Below are 18,606 nucleotides of genomic sequence, written 5' to 3'. Positions count from 1 at the left end.
AGAATGCTAATGCAATAGCTCCTCTCATCAACAATTTTGTCTCTTGTCTCAAATGGCACCATATTCCCTTCATAGTGCACTACTTAGACAAACAGTTTTGGCTGACAGCTGTGAAGTGTCTGGACTCACCATCCTTCCCCCTCAGGTGGATGGCTATACAGATGTAGGATCTTAATTTAATCCCACTTTTGTTGCTCAGAATGTTCCTGCAAAACAGGAAATGTAAACTTCTAGTGCATTTTAGTTTTCAAAAGGCTTCTAAAGTTTGTAGTTTCAATTTTGAAATTTCAGAATTGATTTGCCATAACGAACAATGTATCCATCCCTACAAAAATTTTCATTCATTATAATCCACATAATTATTTTTATGTTTCCCATTGCTGCAGTGTTATTTTCCTGCTGTAGCAAACTAGCTTGAATTAAGATCCTACATTTGTACGCCCAAGGTGTAGTAGTACACTCTTAGAAGAAAAGGGTTCCAAAGGGGGTTTTTGACTGTCCCCATAGGAGGACCCTTTTTGGTTCCAGGTAGAACTTATTTGGGTTCCATGTAGAACCCACTCTGGAAATGGTTCTACATGGAACTCAACAAGGTTCTACCTGAAACTAAAAAAGGGTTATTCAAAGGGTTCTCCAATGGGGACAGCTAAAGAAAAGAGTGTAGACTGTAGTGTGTTGTGTTTAGTCAGGGATTACAAAACAACACTTAAAGCACCAGTAATTAGTACTTTGATGGTCTGCTCCCTAAGGATACGTCTCAGTGTTGAGTACATGTTGTTGTCACATTATGCAGTCTACTGTAAAGTGATTACAGAACTACTCCAAACTCTGTTGTTTCTCCCGCAACGCACCTTGTCATTTTCTGCCTGGCTCCACCTCAACAGCTTGAAATGTTAGAGAGTAGCAGGGTTACACTGTAATTGCAATTCCGGAGTTTTGGACACAGACCCAGGTAGCAGGATAACGGCTGTCTGGTTTGGCTGGAGGGTGGTGGGGGGAGGTACAGATGGAGGGGGCAGATGGCTGAAGGGCTTGTTTACAGATGACCTTGCAGGTTGAGCCTGGGAGAGGTAGAGCCTGCCTGGCTGTTCCCCACCCCTGCCTGGCCTGGCATTCCATGGGACCATCTTTAAAGTTGATTTTGTATGTGACGTTAATGCACTGTGCCTGCCTATAACTGTGCTTCTGTTCATGCAAGTGCATTTGAGTATGAATACAAATCAACACAAGTAATGTATCCTATCCACTGCACTCACTGTTGTGTTACATTGGGCTCTGTTCCAACATTCTAACTCAACGTTGCAGTATTGACTGTGTTCTAACTTCCAGACTTCTAAAGACACAAGACAGGTAGTGTAGTAGTGTGACTGAGACAATGTTTTTTTTCTCCAAAATGCATACTACCGTGCTCCGAGTATCCAAATTGGAGCACGGGAGGGTCGGAGTATGACTCCAAATCAAAGTAGCCGAAGCGGAGCACGGAGGGAACTTCTCGAATGTGAAATGCTGCTTATTCACATGTAAAATGTTGCCTGACTAGAATATTTTATGTTGATATGTTAATAAATACATGCTGTGTAAATTTTAATATGTTCACCTGCTTACGTACCATAGAACACAAGCCCATAATAAGTCAATAGGGCTAACTGGCTAGCTACAACTGTTCGCTAGCTAGTCAGATAGCCACAAAGAAATAGCAAAGGACCTTGTGAAGATGCTGGTACAAAAGAAACAGGTAAAAAAATATCTATATCCACAGTAAAACAAGTCTTATATTGAGATAACCTGAAAGCCGTTCAGCAAGGAAGAAGCCACTGCTCCAAAACCGCCATAAAAAAGCCAGACTACGGTTTGCAACTGCACATGGGGAGAAGATCGTACTTTTTGGAGAAATGTACTCTAGTCTGATGAAACAAAAATAGAACTGTTTGGCCATAATGACCATTGTTATGGTTGGAGGGAAAAGGGGGAGGCTTGCAAGCCGAAGAACACCATCCCAACCGTGAAGCATGGGGGTGGCAGCATCATGTTGTGGGGGTGCTTTGAGGCAGGAGGGACTGGTGCACTTCACAAAATAGATGGCATCATGAGGAAGGGAAATTAGGTGAATATGTTGAAGCAACATCTCAAGACATCAGTCAGGAAGTTAAAGCTTGGTCGCAAATGGGTCATCCAAATTGACAATGAGCCCAAGCATTTTTCTAAAGTTGTGGCAAAATGGCTTAAGGACAACAAAGTCAAGGTATTGGAGTGGACATCACAAAGCCCTGACCTCAATCCTATAGAAAATTTGTGGGCAGAACTGAAAAGGTGTGTGCGAGCAAGGAGGCCTACAAACCTGACTCAGTTACACCAGCTATGTCAGGAGGAATGGCCCAAAATTTACCCAACTTATTGTGGGAAGCTTGTGGAAGGCGACCTGAAATGTTTAACCCAAGTTAAACAATTTAAAGGCAATGCTACCAAATACTAATTGAGTGTATGTAAACTTCTGACCCACTGGGAATGTGATGAAAGAAATAAAAGCTGAAATAAATCAATTTCTCTAGTATTATTCTGACATTTCACATTCATAAAATAAAGTGGGGATCCTAACTGACCTAAAACAGGGAATTTATACTCGGATTAAATGTCAGGAATTGTGAAAAACTGAGTTTAAATGTATTTGGCTAAGGTGTATGTAAACTTCCGACTTCAACTGTATATGGAATCAGGAATATCAGCACTTTGTATTTCTTAAGTAAACAAAAATGTACTACATTATAGTTGGCGTCTGATTTTCCCGCTGTACTCAAACCTAACCGAACCGTAACCCCAAAACCGCAATACGTACCACCGAACCGTGGATTTGGTGAACCTTTACAGCCCTAGTGGGCAGCCGGACCGACTTGTTTTGATTCAACCCAGATTTAGTATATTCACTTTAATGTGTGTACCTACCTACTGCTCTCCCTTTTACCCAACTCTCATCGACCTCCCTCCAAGCCAAGGTCAGCAATGCTCAGAGGAAAGTGAATTACATGGGAACGCAAACACACACACACATAATGACAGTCACGAGGTAAGATCTGGCTGTTTGCTTTCTCTCTCATCGCCAGCGAAGCTGAACACTATAAAACGTGCAAGAGTACCAAATACTAATTGGGTGTATGTAAACTTCTGACCCACTGGGAATGTCATGAAATAAATAAATGCTTAAATAAATCAATTTCTCTAGTATTGTTCTGACATTTCACATTCTTAAAATAAAGTGGTGATCCTAACTGACCTAAGACAGGGAATTTATACTCAGATTAAATGTCAGGAATTGTGAAAAACTGAGTTTAAATGTATTTGGCTAAGGTGTATGTAAACTTCCGACTTCAACTGTATATGGAATCAGGAATATCAGCACTTTGTATTTCTTAAGTAAACAAAAATGTACTACATTATAGTTGGCGTCTGATTTTCCCGCTGTACTCAAACCTAACCGAACCGTAACCCCAAAACCGCAATACGTACCACCGAACCGTGGATTTGGTGAACCTTTACAGCCCTAGTGGGCAGCCGGACCGACTTGTTTTGATTCAACCCAGATTTAGTATATTCACTTTAATGTGTGTACCTACCTACTGCTCTCCCTTTTACCCAACTCTCATCGACCTCCCTCCAAGCCAAGGTCAGCAATGCTCAGAGGAAAGTGAATTACATGGGAACGCAAACACACACACACATAATGACAGTCACGAGGTAAGATCTGGCTGTTTGCTTTCTCTCTCATCGCCAGCGAAGCTGAACACTATAAAACGTGCAAGAGTACCAAATACTAATTGGGTGTATGTAAACTTCTGACCCACTGGGAATGTCATGAAATAAATAAATGCTTAAATAAATCCATTTCTCTAGTATTGTTCTGACATTTCACATTCTTAAAATAAAGTGGTGATCCTAACTGACCTAAGACAGGGAATTTATACTCAGATTAAATGTCAGGAATTGTGAAAAACTGAGTTTAAATGTATTTGGCTAAGGTGTATGTAAACTTCCGACTTCAACTCTACCTTGTTTAACATTAGTTTTAGGTCATTTTTGCCTGTTTAACTAGCTGATTCAAACATCTATCTGATAATTATGAAATAAAACTTTTGCTTTGTGTATATCTTGTTTTGTCTATCGTTGCCATTGTCCTGCAGTGTGAGATAAAACAGTAGGGGAAGTGCTTCTCAAATGTAATGTTTTATGCATTCTCCATACTCGTCCTCACAAGAACGTAGTCAAGAGAACGTCATTGGAGCATGAGAGTGTGGAGCATGGTAGTACACATATCGAGAAACACCCATTGGCACTGATGAGTTTGGGTTCTGTGACTCGTCCTCCACACTTTCTCCTTATGTTATTGTCCTTCTATAATTGCGGTTGCCATGGCGCTCATTTCTAATACCAAGACTAAACAAAATAATATACACTCTTAGTTTGTTTCGCTCTCTCTCAATTAAATTTCAATTTAAGGGATTTATCTCTCTGAACCTGTCAGTCTCATTGTCTTTCTTTCATTCTCTTTCTGAATCAATCATCCTCTCTCTCTCTCTCTCTCTCTCTCTCTCTGCCAGTCTTTTTATATCTGTGATACTCCTCGGGGGCGTTCTGATCTGAATAAATGTTTGCGATTAGAGTGGAGGCTGTCTGGTGGGTTAGGCTGCAGAGACAAGAGAGACAAGCGACAGTCACTTTCCAGCCTCAAATGAGTCTTGGTCTACATCCTCAGTCTGTCATGTTGAGTTTGGAATGTTGGTTTTCTTAGTGTCAACGGTAGCATCCCAAATGGCACCCTATTGCTTTTAAAGTAGGCTACACAACTTCAACGGGCCCTGGTTAAACGTTATGCACTATAAAGGGAATAGCATGCCATTTGGGAGGCACCCAAAGGACTGAGGAAATAGATATTGTCTTTCTATTCGTACTCTCCCCTGTGTCTTCAGTTCAACACAGCTGCCCAAGATGGCGGTGCAGATTTCTGTAGCCAAACCTTTTAAAGCAGATTATCCAGAGTTCACAGTCACTCCTCATTCAACCTCTCCTTTGATTTTATTACCACGATGACCCACTTACACCCCTTCTTCATCGGGGAGGCCTCCTGGGCTGCCATCTTCCCCCCTTCCACCATGACCTTACCTGGGGCGTCTCTGAGCTGATCCCATCCCAGGCTGGATGCTTTGAAGTGGGGGTTAGAGAGTTGTTGAAGTGGAGGGCTGCTTTGATCTCTCCACTGGTGTTTTTTTTGTGAACGTACAGAGCGTAGAGACTCTGCCCTGCTTCCTCTTTCTGACCCGACACCTTCTAACTATCATCAACTAACACTTACTCTCTCTCTCTCGCACGCACGCACGCACGCACACACACACACATACACGCACGCACGCACACACACACACACACACACACACTGTTCGCACACACACAGGTCTGCCAATTACCCCACTAATACAGTAGTTCAGTTTACTCTGTTTACTTACCCTTCAGGGCCCCTCTCTGCCAAGCAAACACCAATACAATTGTATTGACCCAGTACTGTCAGAGTTGATGCACTTTATTACTCTCTGAAACTATTTACACTCTTTCATGATGTGATTGACTCTAGTGGTTGAGGACGGTGGAGTAATTGTGAGGACTGCCAATATGTTTTCCCTCCTCCTTGTTGAAGCCCCAGTAACAACTGAGGTAATAAAAAGAGAAATTGCGTACTTAAGCTGAGAGAGGAGCTGAGAGTTCTCAGATGTGCGTGCCCCACTCACAATGTACCTTTGAATTTTATGGAGTTGGATCTGTACTGTAGGAGCCTACAGAGTAAGTGGTTGCAGTTGGAGCTTGCCAGAGATGATAGCCCAGCGCCGTTGTTTGTTTAGAGAATGAGTTCACCAACTGGTGTCCGGGTCCCCAATGCTCCGGTGACGTGGAGGAGGAGGCTGTCAACGGCCTGGATCGAGACCAGAGAGACAGAGGGATGTTTAGAGCCTCGTCTAGCCTCATATCTCCACACTGCAGATGGGGACGAGAGCGCGTCGCCCCTCTCAGTATGCAAGCAGGATATGCACACACAGGCACGGATGCAGATACCCTTCTCTGAGTGGATAGAGGCAGTAACCGTACGCATATTCATGAGCTCTCTGACATGAACACACTGAAACTGTAAAGGCCACTCTCTGAGATAGTACTCATCATCAACAGAGGAAATACTAGAGCAGGATGATGAGGATGGTCAACCTTAAACTTCATCAACACTGTGAGATGAAGGTCACAACAACTATTTTGGGGGGGTTCAACTCAAAGTTTTTAAACAAATGAACATCCTTTCTGGCTTAGTGCTGTCTCCAATATCACAAATGTAACACTCAATCTCTTGAAGTTGAACACAATGTCCCAGCACAGGAAGCATTCAACAGACCAATCAGCTTGTCTCCTAACCCGCGTTGCATTAGCTCCCAGAATTCATCTTCCAACTCGTCACACCCCTCAGAGAGAGGCAGCCGAAAACAATTGTCTACCCCCACCCCCATTTGAGGCGTAGCCCTCTGTTAATTTCCCATGGCGTGGGCCCTTTGTTTAAAGGTCTCTAATGGAGAAGCAGATAGAGGCAGATCAGCCTCAGTGCACTCATCCAACCCAACGCAAACACCAGCAACCCAGACAGACTGACTGACAGGGGAATTTGGCCCTCCCCGTTTCGCCAGAGGAAATGAGGTAGAGAGGAAATGAGGTAGAGAGGAAATGAGGTAGAGAGGAAATGAGGAAGAGAGGAAACGAGGTAGAGAGGAAATGAGGAAGAGAGGAAAGGAGGGAGCAGAGGAGGAACTGTCTGCTGACCTGTAGAGTAAAAGTCTGGAAGGACTTGTCATGTGTTCCACTTTAGACGTTATGCTAATTACAGGGCAGAAGACGCTATACTGTAGACTTTTCTCTGTGGATTGATTGGTTAGTCAGACGACTGAGGGGATACTCGAGCCTGTGCCTTTGTCCTGGAGTGGCACTGGGCTGAAATGGCATCAAAACCTATGTGCCGGCCTGTATCCATCAGTGTCTGGGATTGGGGTCCTTGTATTTCTGTTCAGGCATCATTTTCCACCCCAGCCATTACCAATATGTTTCTCTACCACTTCGCTTTTAGCCACTTTTGTGGAAAATGCAAATCACCAATGGCGCGATATTGACTCTCAAATGGGCTTTTCACATGGGTATTTATGAGACCCGGCTGACTCCAACCCCTGGGGAAGTTATATCTCGCATTTGTCCTCTCAATTTTTGGATAAAATCGACTGTGACTCCATTGAAATACATTATTCAAGCAGAGAGGGGTTTTTAGCTGGTGAAACTGAAAGGAAAAGGGGATTGATTCACCGTGGGTTCAAATGTATTCACCAAGAAGGTCTGTGTTGTGTGTTTGATACAGTATCTTCATTCTGTCTCATGTGGGTTCAGGGTAATGCCCGGTACGAGCTGCTTGCTACGAGAGCTGCGTTCAAGAAAGCTCTTGGACCGATTTACTGGTCAGACCTTCTCTAAAAGCAATATGTCTGTGTCATGATGTTTGAATTCTGTCTCATGTATGTTGATGCGTAACATGTGCTATATGTAGGCCTATGACACGAGAGCTGCATTCCAATAGGGTGAGGCTTGCAAGTTCAGTCATGCTGTTTGGATTATTATCTCATAATTCAGTGGTCTTGAGCGATATAGATGCTGCATTCAAGGAAGGTGATATGAGGCTACGTGTTTAGTAATGCTGGTCACGTACTATTTATTTAGGTAGTGCAGAGAGGCTGTTCAAAACCTCATCTGTATAAATGATGAATAATGGTTTTTGGTAGACCGTCGGTCGCTAGGACTGCTAACTCGTTGCTGTGGGCTAGAGGTCAGGGGATTGGTGCTGTGAGAGTCAGCCAAATGCAGAGTGGACGGTGGTGAGAGGATAGGTTTGACACACACACACACACTGACACACACACTCTTCTCACAGACACACACACTGACACACTCTCTCCTCACAGACACACACACACACTGACAGTCTCTGTCTCCACAGACACACTGACAGACTCCTCACAGATACACACACACACTGACAGACTCTCTGTCACGTTCTGACCTTAGTTCCTTTATTTTGTCTTTGTGTTAGTTTGGTCAGGGCGTGAGTTGGGGTGGGTAGTCTATGTTCTTTTTTCTATGTTGTACTTCTGTGTTTGGCATGATATGGTTCTCAATCAGAGGCAGCTGTCGATCGTTGTCTCTGATTGAGAATCATACTTAGGTAGCCTGTTTTCCCCATTTAAATTGTGGGTGATTATTTTCTGTTTAGTGTATGTCACCTTACAGAACTGTTTCGTTTAATTTCATTATCTTTGTTATTTTGTTTAGTGTTCTGAGTTTAAATAAATATGAACATGGACACTTACCATGCTGTGCATTGGTCCGATATTTCATACTCCTTGTCAGAGGAAGACGGATTACGTTACACTCTCCTCACAGACACTAACAGACTTTCTCTTCACAGACACACACACACACTGACAGACTCTCTCCTCACAGGCACACACACACTGTCAGACTCTCTCCTCACAGACACACATACACACACCCCAGACTGGAAACGCTTTCAGCCTCCACATACAGAGTTTTAAGCAATGCCAGTGTGTGTGTGTGTGTGTGCGTGTGCGTGCGCGTCAGACTCCATGGAGAGCATTCTAAGTGATGTTGTAACGTGTAAGCCCCACTAATGCTGTGACTGTCACTTTCCCAAACAGAGTAAATACAGGAATCATTTTAACCAACTCTCAGAATGTGTGATAGATCCATAGATATAGAATGACTAGATCCATAGAAATAGATTGACTAGATTCATAGAAATAGAATAACTAAGTAATACTTTTGAAATAGTAATGCTATTTCTATTATATCTGGGACAATATCTACAAAACCTCTCAGAGTAGGAGTGCTGATCTAGGATTAGTTTAGCCTTTTAGATCAAAAGGAATAAGATTATAAGGACAGGTGGGGGACATGATCCTAGATCAGCGCTCCTACTCTGAGACTCTTTGTGGATACAGGCCCTGTGTTGTAACAACTCTTGTTCAGACCTGTACCAACTATACTTGAGTGCATTACTGTCCTGGAGTGACTCAGCAGAACACCTGATAACCTGGACTCATTCAGCTGAGAACAACCAGGAGGAAAAAAGAGAGCAGAGAGAGCAGAGAGAGCAGAGAAAGCAGAGAGAGGAGCAGTAAGATGTATCAGCACGGTAGAGCTAATATGTTCCACACAATATGTTCTACACAAGCTAATGGCTGCCTCTCTCTCTCCAACCAATCTCTACCACAACCACCATCCTTCTGTCTCTCTACCACCAGCATCCTTCCTTCTCTCCTCTGCCTCCATCTTTCTCTCTACATCCGCCTTTCCCTTCTCCCCCTCTCATCCCCTCCCCCTGGGGATGCTGCTGACACAGTCCTCTTGGCTGTCCTCCATGTTTCTGTGCTTAACCCCCAGGCTCATCCCCTGCTGATCCCCCTGTAGGGCTGATCACCTCTGTGGCTCTGCTGTCCCACACCACTACTAAATCCCCCTGGGTGTACTCTGGCTGGGCCACTGGCCAGGGAGGTATTCATGTTGGAGTCATTATTGTGTTGGTTGACACTGGTAGTGGATGCCCTGCATGACACGGGAGGAGGAGACGGGGTAGTGAATCTTTTGCATTGGGATGATGTTGCAGATGTCATGTCCCTGTTAATCTGGATGTCCTTGCTTCTCAGTTGACTTGGTGCTCTCTCTTCTGTTTCCGTCTGCACTTCTCTTTTTCTAATAACCACATCTACTTAGGGATAGACATTTCGGTCAATCTTGCTGCCAACTAACGGATCATCAACTAACTGTAAAAAAATATATATATATATATTTTTTTAATGACGTGATCGACACATCAGAGCAATGGGAGTCATCCAAAGACTGGAAGGCAGGCAACAAGCTTAGGCCCAAAATAAGTCCATAGAAACTAGGGATGCACAATATATCTGTAAGCATATCGGAATCGGCCGATATTAGCTAAAAATGCCAACATCGGCATCGACCCGATGTCTAGTTTAACGCCAATGTGCAAAACCGATGTCTAAGCTGACGTGTATACCTATATAACGTAGGTAGATGATGTAATGACGCCACGAAAAATATAGCTCTACACAGCATTCCTAACCTAGCCTACAATGTCTGCTGTGTGGATCGATCAGTCAACAAGTCGAGCCGTCATTTGAAAGAGTATGAAAATTTCAGCGAGACAACTCAAAGGCAAAATCCATTCAAGCCAAGATAATGTAATTCATTGCCCTTGACAATTAACCGTTCTCTATCGTGGATGATGTAGGATTTCGCCGACTGGTCGAGCACCGGTACACACTACCAAGTAGGTGCTATTTTTCAGATGTTTCCCTACCGTAGTTACAAGGTATTGTTGAAACTCACATCCATGAGCTACTTGCTATGGGCGTCACTGCTATTAGCTTCGCTACTGACATTTGGACCAGCGGTGTCAACCACATGAGCATGCTGAGTCTGACAGCACAGTGGGTCGACGTGGATTGAGGAAAGCCGCATGCTCAAGAATGTGCTGGTTCTTATACCGCTGTTGCCATTTCAATGGCATTTGAGAACATGTTTGAAACTTGGAAACATGAACACTCCTAGCGCCATTAGAACAACTGACTGGAGAAATAAGCTCATCAACTGTGTCTGCAGAAGACGTGATACCCTCTGTCATGGCATTGAAACGCTGCTCAACAAAACCACCGACACAGACCGTTGGGGTTAAAACTTGTAAAGGTACTCTACAAGAGGCTGTAAACAAGAGATTCCGTGGCATTCTCTCTGAGCCTCTACTGTGCCTCCACCATGCTCTATGCTAGGTACAAGGAACGCTACTTCGATGCAGACAAGAAACAGGGTTTATGTGAAATGTTACAGACACAGTTGGGATTGGGGTCCTTGTATTTCTGTTCAGGCATCATTTTCCACCCCAGCCATTACCAATATGTTTCTCTACCACTTCGCTTTTAGCCACTTTTGTGGAAAATGCAAATCACCAATGGCGCGATATTGACTCTCAAATGGGCTTTTCACATGGGTATTTATGAGACCCGGCAGACTCCAACCCCTGGGGAAGTTATATCTCGCATTTGTCCTCTCAATTTTTGGATAAAATCGACTGTGACTCCATTGAAATACATTATTCAAGCAGAGAGGGGTTTTTAGCTGGTGAAACTGAAAGGAAAAGGGGATTGATTCACCGTGGGTTCAAATGTATTCACCAAGAAGGTCTGTGTTGTGTGTTTGATACAGTATCTTCATTCTGTCTCATGTGGGTTCAGGGTAATGCCCGGTACGAGCTGCTTGCTACGAGAGCTGCGTTCAAGAAAGCTCTTGGACCGATTTACTGGTCAGACCTTCTCTAAAAGCAATATGTCTGTGTCATGATGTTTGAATTCTGTCTCATGTATGTTGATGCGTAACATGTGCTATATGTAGGCCTATGACACGAGAGCTGCATTCCAATAGGGTGAGGCTTGCAAGTTCAGTCATGCTGTTTGGATTATTATCTCATAATTCAGTGGTCTTGAGCGATATAGATGCTGCATTCAAGGAAGGTGATATGAGGCTACGTGTTTAGTAATGCTGGTCACGTACTATTTATTTAGGTAGTGCAGAGAGGCTGTTCAAAACCTCATCTGTATAAATGATGAATAATGGTTTTTGGTAGACCGTCGGTCGCTAGGACTGCTAACTCGTTGCTGTGGGCTAGAGGTCAGGGGATTGGTGCTGTGAGAGTCAGCCAAATGCAGAGTGGACGGTGGTGAGAGGATAGGTTTGACACACACACACACACTGACACACACACTCTTCTCACAGACACACACACTGACACACTCTCTCCTCACAGACACACACACACACTGACAGTCTCTGTCTCCACAGACACACTGACAGACTCCTCACAGATACACACACACACTGACAGACTCTCTGTCACGTTCTGACCTTAGTTCCTTTATTTTGTCTTTGTGTTAGTTTGGTCAGGGCGTGAGTTGGGGTGGGTAGTCTATGTTCTTTTTTCTATGTTGTACTTCTGTGTTTGGCATGATATGGTTCTCAATCAGAGGCAGCTGTCGATCGTTGTCTCTGATTGAGAATCATACTTAGGTAGCCTGTTTTCCCCATTTAAATTGTGGGTGATTATTTTCTGTTTAGTGTATGTCACCTTACAGAACTGTTTCGTTTAATTTCATTATCTTTGTTATTTTGTTTAGTGTTCTGAGTTTAAATAAATATGAACATGGACACTTACCATGCTGTGCATTGGTCCGATATTTCATACTCCTTGTCAGAGGAAGACGGATTACGTTACACTCTCCTCACAGACACTAACAGACTTTCTCTTCACAGACACACACACACACTGACAGACTCTCTCCTCACAGGCACACACACACTGTCAGACTCTCTCCTCACAGACACACATACACACACCCCAGACTGGAAACGCTTTCAGCCTCCACATACAGAGTTTTAAGCAATGCCAGTGTGTGTGTGTGTGTGTGCGTGTGCGTGCGCGTCAGACTCCATGGAGAGCATTCTAAGTGATGTTGTAACGTGTAAGCCCCACTAATGCTGTGACTGTCACTTTCCCAAACAGAGTAAATACAGGAATCATTTTAACCAACTCTCAGAATGTGTGATAGATCCATAGATATAGAATGACTAGATCCATAGAAATAGATTGACTAGATTCATAGAAATAGAATAACTAAGTAATACTTTTGAAATAGTAATGCTATTTCTATTATATCTGGGACAATATCTACAAAACCTCTCAGAGTAGGAGTGCTGATCTAGGATTAGTTTAGCCTTTTAGATCAAAAGGAATAAGATTATAAGGACAGGTGGGGGACATGATCCTAGATCAGCGCTCCTACTCTGAGACTCTTTGTGGATACAGGCCCTGTGTTGTAACAACTCTTGTTCAGACCTGTACCAACTATACTTGAGTGCATTACTGTCCTGGAGTGACTCAGCAGAACACCTGATAACCTGGACTCATTCAGCTGAGAACAACCAGGAGGAAAAAAGAGAGCAGAGAGAGCAGAGAGAGCAGAGAAAGCAGAGAGAGGAGCAGTAAGATGTATCAGCACGGTAGAGCTAATATGTTCCACACAATATGTTCTACACAAGCTAATGGCTGCCTCTCTCTCTCCAACCAATCTCTACCACAACCACCATCCTTCTGTCTCTCTACCACCAGCATCCTTCCTTCTCTCCTCTGCCTCCATCTTTCTCTCTACATCCGCCTTTCCCTTCTCCCCCTCTCATCCCCTCCCCCTGGGGATGCTGCTGACACAGTCCTCTTGGCTGTCCTCCATGTTTCTGTGCTTAACCCCCAGGCTCATCCCCTGCTGATCCCCCTGTAGGGCTGATCACCTCTGTGGCTCTGCTGTCCCACACCACTACTAAATCCCCCTGGGTGTACTCTGGCTGGGCCACTGGCCAGGGAGGTATTCATGTTGGAGTCATTATTGTGTTGGTTGACACTGGTAGTGGATGCCCTGCATGACACGGGAGGAGGAGACGGGGTAGTGAATCTTTTGCATTGGGATGATGTTGCAGATGTCATGTCCCTGTTAATCTGGATGTCCTTGCTTCTCAGTTGACTTGGTGCTCTCTCTTCTGTTTCCGTCTGCACTTCTCTTTTTCTAATAACCACATCTACTTAGGGATAGACATTTCGGTCAATCTTGCTGCCAACTAACGGATCATCAACTAACTGTAAAAAAATATATATATATATATTTTTTTAATGACGTGATCGACACATCAGAGCAATGGGAGTCATCCAAAGACTGGAAGGCAGGCAACAAGCTTAGGCCCAAAATAAGTCCATAGAAACTAGGGATGCACAATATATCTGTAAGCATATCGGAATCGGCCGATATTAGCTAAAAATGCCAACATCGGCATCGACCCGATGTCTAGTTTAACGCCAATGTGCAAAACCGATGTCTAAGCTGACGTGTATACCTATATAACGTAGGTAGATGATGTAATGACGCCACGAAAAATATAGCTCTACACAGCATTCCTAACCTAGCCTACAATGTCTGCTGTGTGGATCGATCAGTCAACAAGTCGAGCCGTCATTTGAAAGAGTATGAAAATTTCAGCGAGACAACTCAAAGGCAAAATCCATTCAAGCCAAGATAATGTAATTCATTGCCCTTGACAATTAACCGTTCTCTATCGTGGATGATGTAGGATTTCGCCGACTGGTCGAGCACCGGTACACACTACCAAGTAGGTGCTATTTTTCAGATGTTTCCCTACCGTAGTTACAAGGTATTGTTGAAACTCACATCCATGAGCTACTTGCTATGGGCGTCACTGCTATTAGCTTCGCTACTGACATTTGGACCAGCGGTGTCAACCACATGAGCATGCTGAGTCTGACAGCACAGTGGGTCGACGTGGATTGAGGAAAGCCGCATGCTCAAGAATGTGCTGGTTCTTATACCGCTGTTGCCATTTCAATGGCATTTGAGAACATGTTTGAAACTTGGAAACATGAACACTCCTAGCGCCATTAGAACAACTGACTGGAGAAATAAGCTCATCAACTGTGTCTGCAGAAGACGTGATACCCTCTGTCATGGCATTGAAACGCTGCTCAACAAAACCACCGACACAGACCGTTGGGGTTAAAACTTGTAAAGGTACTCTACAAGAGGCTGTAAACAAGAGATTCCGTGGCATTCTCTCTGAGCCTCTACTGTGCCTCCACCATGCTCTATGCTAGGTACAAGGAACGCTACTTCGATGCAGACAAGAAACAGGGTTTATGTGAAATGTTACAGACACAGTTGGACAAGATGGAAACGGACACAATGGCAGTGCGCATTAGAAGACAGACAGACAGCTGAAACGTCACTGCTTGACATGTATGATGAAATCCTGGTTAAGACTGAAGAAATGAACAAGGAAACGGCACAGCAAGTAGGCCTAACTGAAATAAATTGGTATTGATTATGTTTTACTGGTAATGGGGACATACGTAAATGCCAACAAAATCACTTTTTGGTCAGTGTGTGTGTGTGTGCGTGTGTGTTTCAACTATTTAACTGAACTAGAATGCTGAAAAGGCCGCAATAAATGTAAATATCGGTTATCGGGATCGTTTTTCTTTTGGCAAGGAAAATATTGGATATGGGTATCGGCCAAAAATGTCATGTCAGTGCATCCCTAATAGAAACGCATTGGACTTATTTTGGCGAGAGTGAAACCTCTCGTTTCACCTCTTCCTCTCTAATACTATGCATGCATACAAGGACCAGACATTTTTCATTCATTTTCATAATGGAACAAAGCTATCGTCTTACAGTCAAAAGGCTGTAGCCTATTATTTAACATGCAACTCCTGTAATGAAGCAGCTAATAAAACTTCCTTTTCAAACATTTACCCAAAATGCAATTGGTGGAAAAGCCAGTTCTAAACTGTGCAGCTAATGGAGCAGTTCCATTTGACAGAGATGACATCTCAATTAGAAACTTAGAAAGAGGGGGAATCTAATAGCAACTACTATGATGGGTTGCTAATGTGATTAAGATTGTGCCTTTGGCTGCTGGACAATGAAAGAAAGTTGATATGAAAACCAATAGAACAGGAGAGAAATGCTGGTTAATGGCATGAGGAAGTCTTTATAAAATAATTGCCTCCATGTTTCTATGGAGTTATTTTGGCTAGGCTACTTTAAAGCAAGGTAACACATGCCTCATTATTTGAAGTGACGTAAACGTTCAAGTTTCAAACAATTATACTGCCTCACGCTCACATTTTAAAATGGTGGGTGACGCGCTGATAGTCAACGGTAGGCAGGCTATAGCATATGCATCCGAATGGCGAATGGGAGGCGCGCTTTACGAGTTGATATTGAGAAATAAAAATAACTCCTTTTTAATCATGGACACCAATGTTTTTAAACAAGAGATTGTATTTAGAATTGTTATTTGTTACTCAATGATTGGGCTTCCGAAAGCAGTTTTCACTGTAGTAAGTAGGCTATTCCTCTCCTCAAACTAGGCTCTGCATGCTGTGCACGTGTGACGAATAAGATGCATGACGACTAACGAAATACAAGCGGGCCAATTTAATCCTACAAAAGTATGAAAATGAACCTAAGCATTACCGGTCAAATGTATTTAAGGTGGCTAAGCGATGTAGCGGTTAACCTCCCTACATCTACTCCATTTCTGCTGTGTGACTCTTTTTCTTTCTTGGCTTTTTTCGTTCCCACATTCCTCTCTTCCCACCACGGTTTTTGAACAGCTGCTGAAATATTCAAATAAAACCACATTATTTCTCTCCTTTCTTGTGAATATTTCAGTCTATTCCGGTGTGCTTCCTAACTGGGGATGTGAGGCTCCAGGTGTAGTGTTGTCTCTCGTGGAGCTAAATGTACTTTCTCTGTTCTGCCCACCTACTCTGTAATACGCCATGCATAACGTTACACATATAGAGAAGCCCTGCCAGGTGAGGTTAGATCTCTATCTCTCCACTCAACCTAAACACACACACACACACACACACACACACACACACACACACGGTGCCCAAGATCATGTGTCTATGTACCACACCATCTCACCTCACGTGAGAGGAGCTGGTTGGAAAATCGATTTGACCAGGTTGCCCCTCGATTGGATCTGGCTTCCTAACATATCAAAACATGTGTTGTGTGACGTAGATGATTTGGACATGAAGCGCAAAAATGCTAATATAGTTAGCATTGACTTGCATTGGATTTGTGCTACAAATGCTTAAAAGGTAGCATTTGATACAGTGTCCCGGTAAACAAAACTAAAGCGTGGATTGCTGTCTTACCTTGTCCATAGACTGCTTACAGGGTAAGGAAACCAATATGTCATTTAGTAATTGGGGTGAAATATCCCTTTAACCCAACCCCCTCTCTCCTTCTCTCTGTTGTGTCTGTAGGTCCTCCCTGACATGTCCACATTGCCTTAAACAGAGCAACACCTTTGACCCCTTCCTCTGCATCTCACTGCCCATTCCCCTACGGCAAACCAGGTAAGCCACACCAGTCATAAAGCCACTGCACGTGTGTTTGTGTGTGTGTGTGACATGTACACTTTTCATGTTACCAGTTCTCCCTTTTTGTGACAAGACACAGTGGAATATGATCAAGTGGTAAGCAGGGTGGGCGTTTCTGATAGATACACAACAGCTTGCTGGAATAGAGTATATATCGCATTGTCCCTCTCTAACTCACAGACAGTCTATCCACAGGGCCGGTATATACTGATGCTATTAACATGCTAGTTTGGTAGTAGACACTCTTATCCGATGCAACTTACCGCATTTGTATTAAGGTATAACTCTTGTATAGCTCTTGCATATCCAGTATATGACCTTAAAACCAAGAGACTGACTTCATGAATCCTCATCAGTTCAAGTGAGACCCACACAGTTAGTGATTTTGGGAGGGATGTAATTCTCTCATGTCATTGTCCTCACTTACCGATGGCATATTCCCCTTATCGCTCCGCTGTCTCCAACTGAAATCTCAGTGAGATCTCAATAATGGTTGTGTCTTCTTACATCAGCAGGGGGTTAACTAACATCACCGGCTCTTACTTTGTACACCGCATCTCCGCCTCTCATCCAGTCTCGTCTCATCTCAGCATGTCTAACAACATCAACAAACCAGCGCTCACATCCTCCCCGTGTCTCTGCTCTTTGAGCACTCTGTTAGCGACGACGACGACACTTCCTGAATAATGCATGATGGGAAAGCAGGAAGCCGGGGCGTCATCAGAGCTCCTGTCTCTCTGCCAGACTTTCCTCTATCCATCCCTCCATCTCTCTATCTCTCCACCCCTTCTTCCCTCAACTGGGGCGGCAGGGTAGCCTAGTGGTTCGAGCGTTGGACTAGTAACCGGAAGTTTGCAAGTTCAAACCCCCGAGCTGACAAGGTACAAATCTGTAGTTAACCCACTGTTCCTAGGCCGTCATTGAAAATATGAATTTGTTCTTAACTGACTTGCCTAGAAACGGAGTCGTACCTCAAACCCGTGGCCTCAAATAGCCTTGAGTGCTCATCCCTCCATCCTTCCTTTGCTCCACCTGTCATGCCCACATCTTCTGCACTAGCTAGCTCCTGTTGATTGTAGATAGGCATGCCTCAGCAGACACAGACAGGCTCCCTGTGGTGCTAATGCTAACACGTTAGCATCACCTTGCAGTCAGGCATGCCCAGACAGACACTGTGGAGGGGATAAGAGACCAGCACAGCAAGTGTAATGTCTTTGTGTGTGTGCTTGTGAAGAACTGTCTGGAACAAGACTCTCTTTCTCCCTCTCCAGGTGTATGCGTGTGACCCTGGTGTTCAGTACGAAGGGTCAGAGGTATCTACGTGTCGGTCTGGCTGTGCCTCTCATCGGCTCCATCTCCTGCCTGCGTGCCATGGTTGCTGAGGAGGGCAAGACCACGCCAGACCAGGTAAGGGTCGCACACACACATGGTCAGTG

General features: G+C 43.9%; 1 protein-coding gene across 2 annotated transcripts in view; it reads left to right on the top strand.

Annotated features, from left to right (window-relative positions):
* Window positions 1–18,606, top strand: part of LOC109865958 (ubiquitin carboxyl-terminal hydrolase 43) — a 120,620-nt gene that overhangs the window by 59,029 nt on the left and 42,985 nt on the right. For both annotated transcript variants that reach the window (XM_020454473.2, XM_031799461.1), the window contains exons 4-5: window positions 17,054–17,146; window positions 18,442–18,577. In XM_020454473.2, coding sequence (XP_020310062.2) covers window positions 17,054–17,146; window positions 18,442–18,577 — 229 coding nt within the window. The remainder of the gene's footprint in view (window positions 1–17,053; window positions 17,147–18,441; window positions 18,578–18,606) is intronic.

Source organism: Oncorhynchus kisutch, linkage group LG20, assembly GCF_002021735.2.
Source record: "Oncorhynchus kisutch isolate 150728-3 linkage group LG20, Okis_V2, whole genome shotgun sequence".
NCBI lineage: Eukaryota > Metazoa > Chordata > Actinopteri > Salmoniformes > Salmonidae > Oncorhynchus > Oncorhynchus kisutch.
Note: the sequence above shows the minus strand (reverse complement) of the source record. Positions and strands in the feature narration are given on the sequence as shown.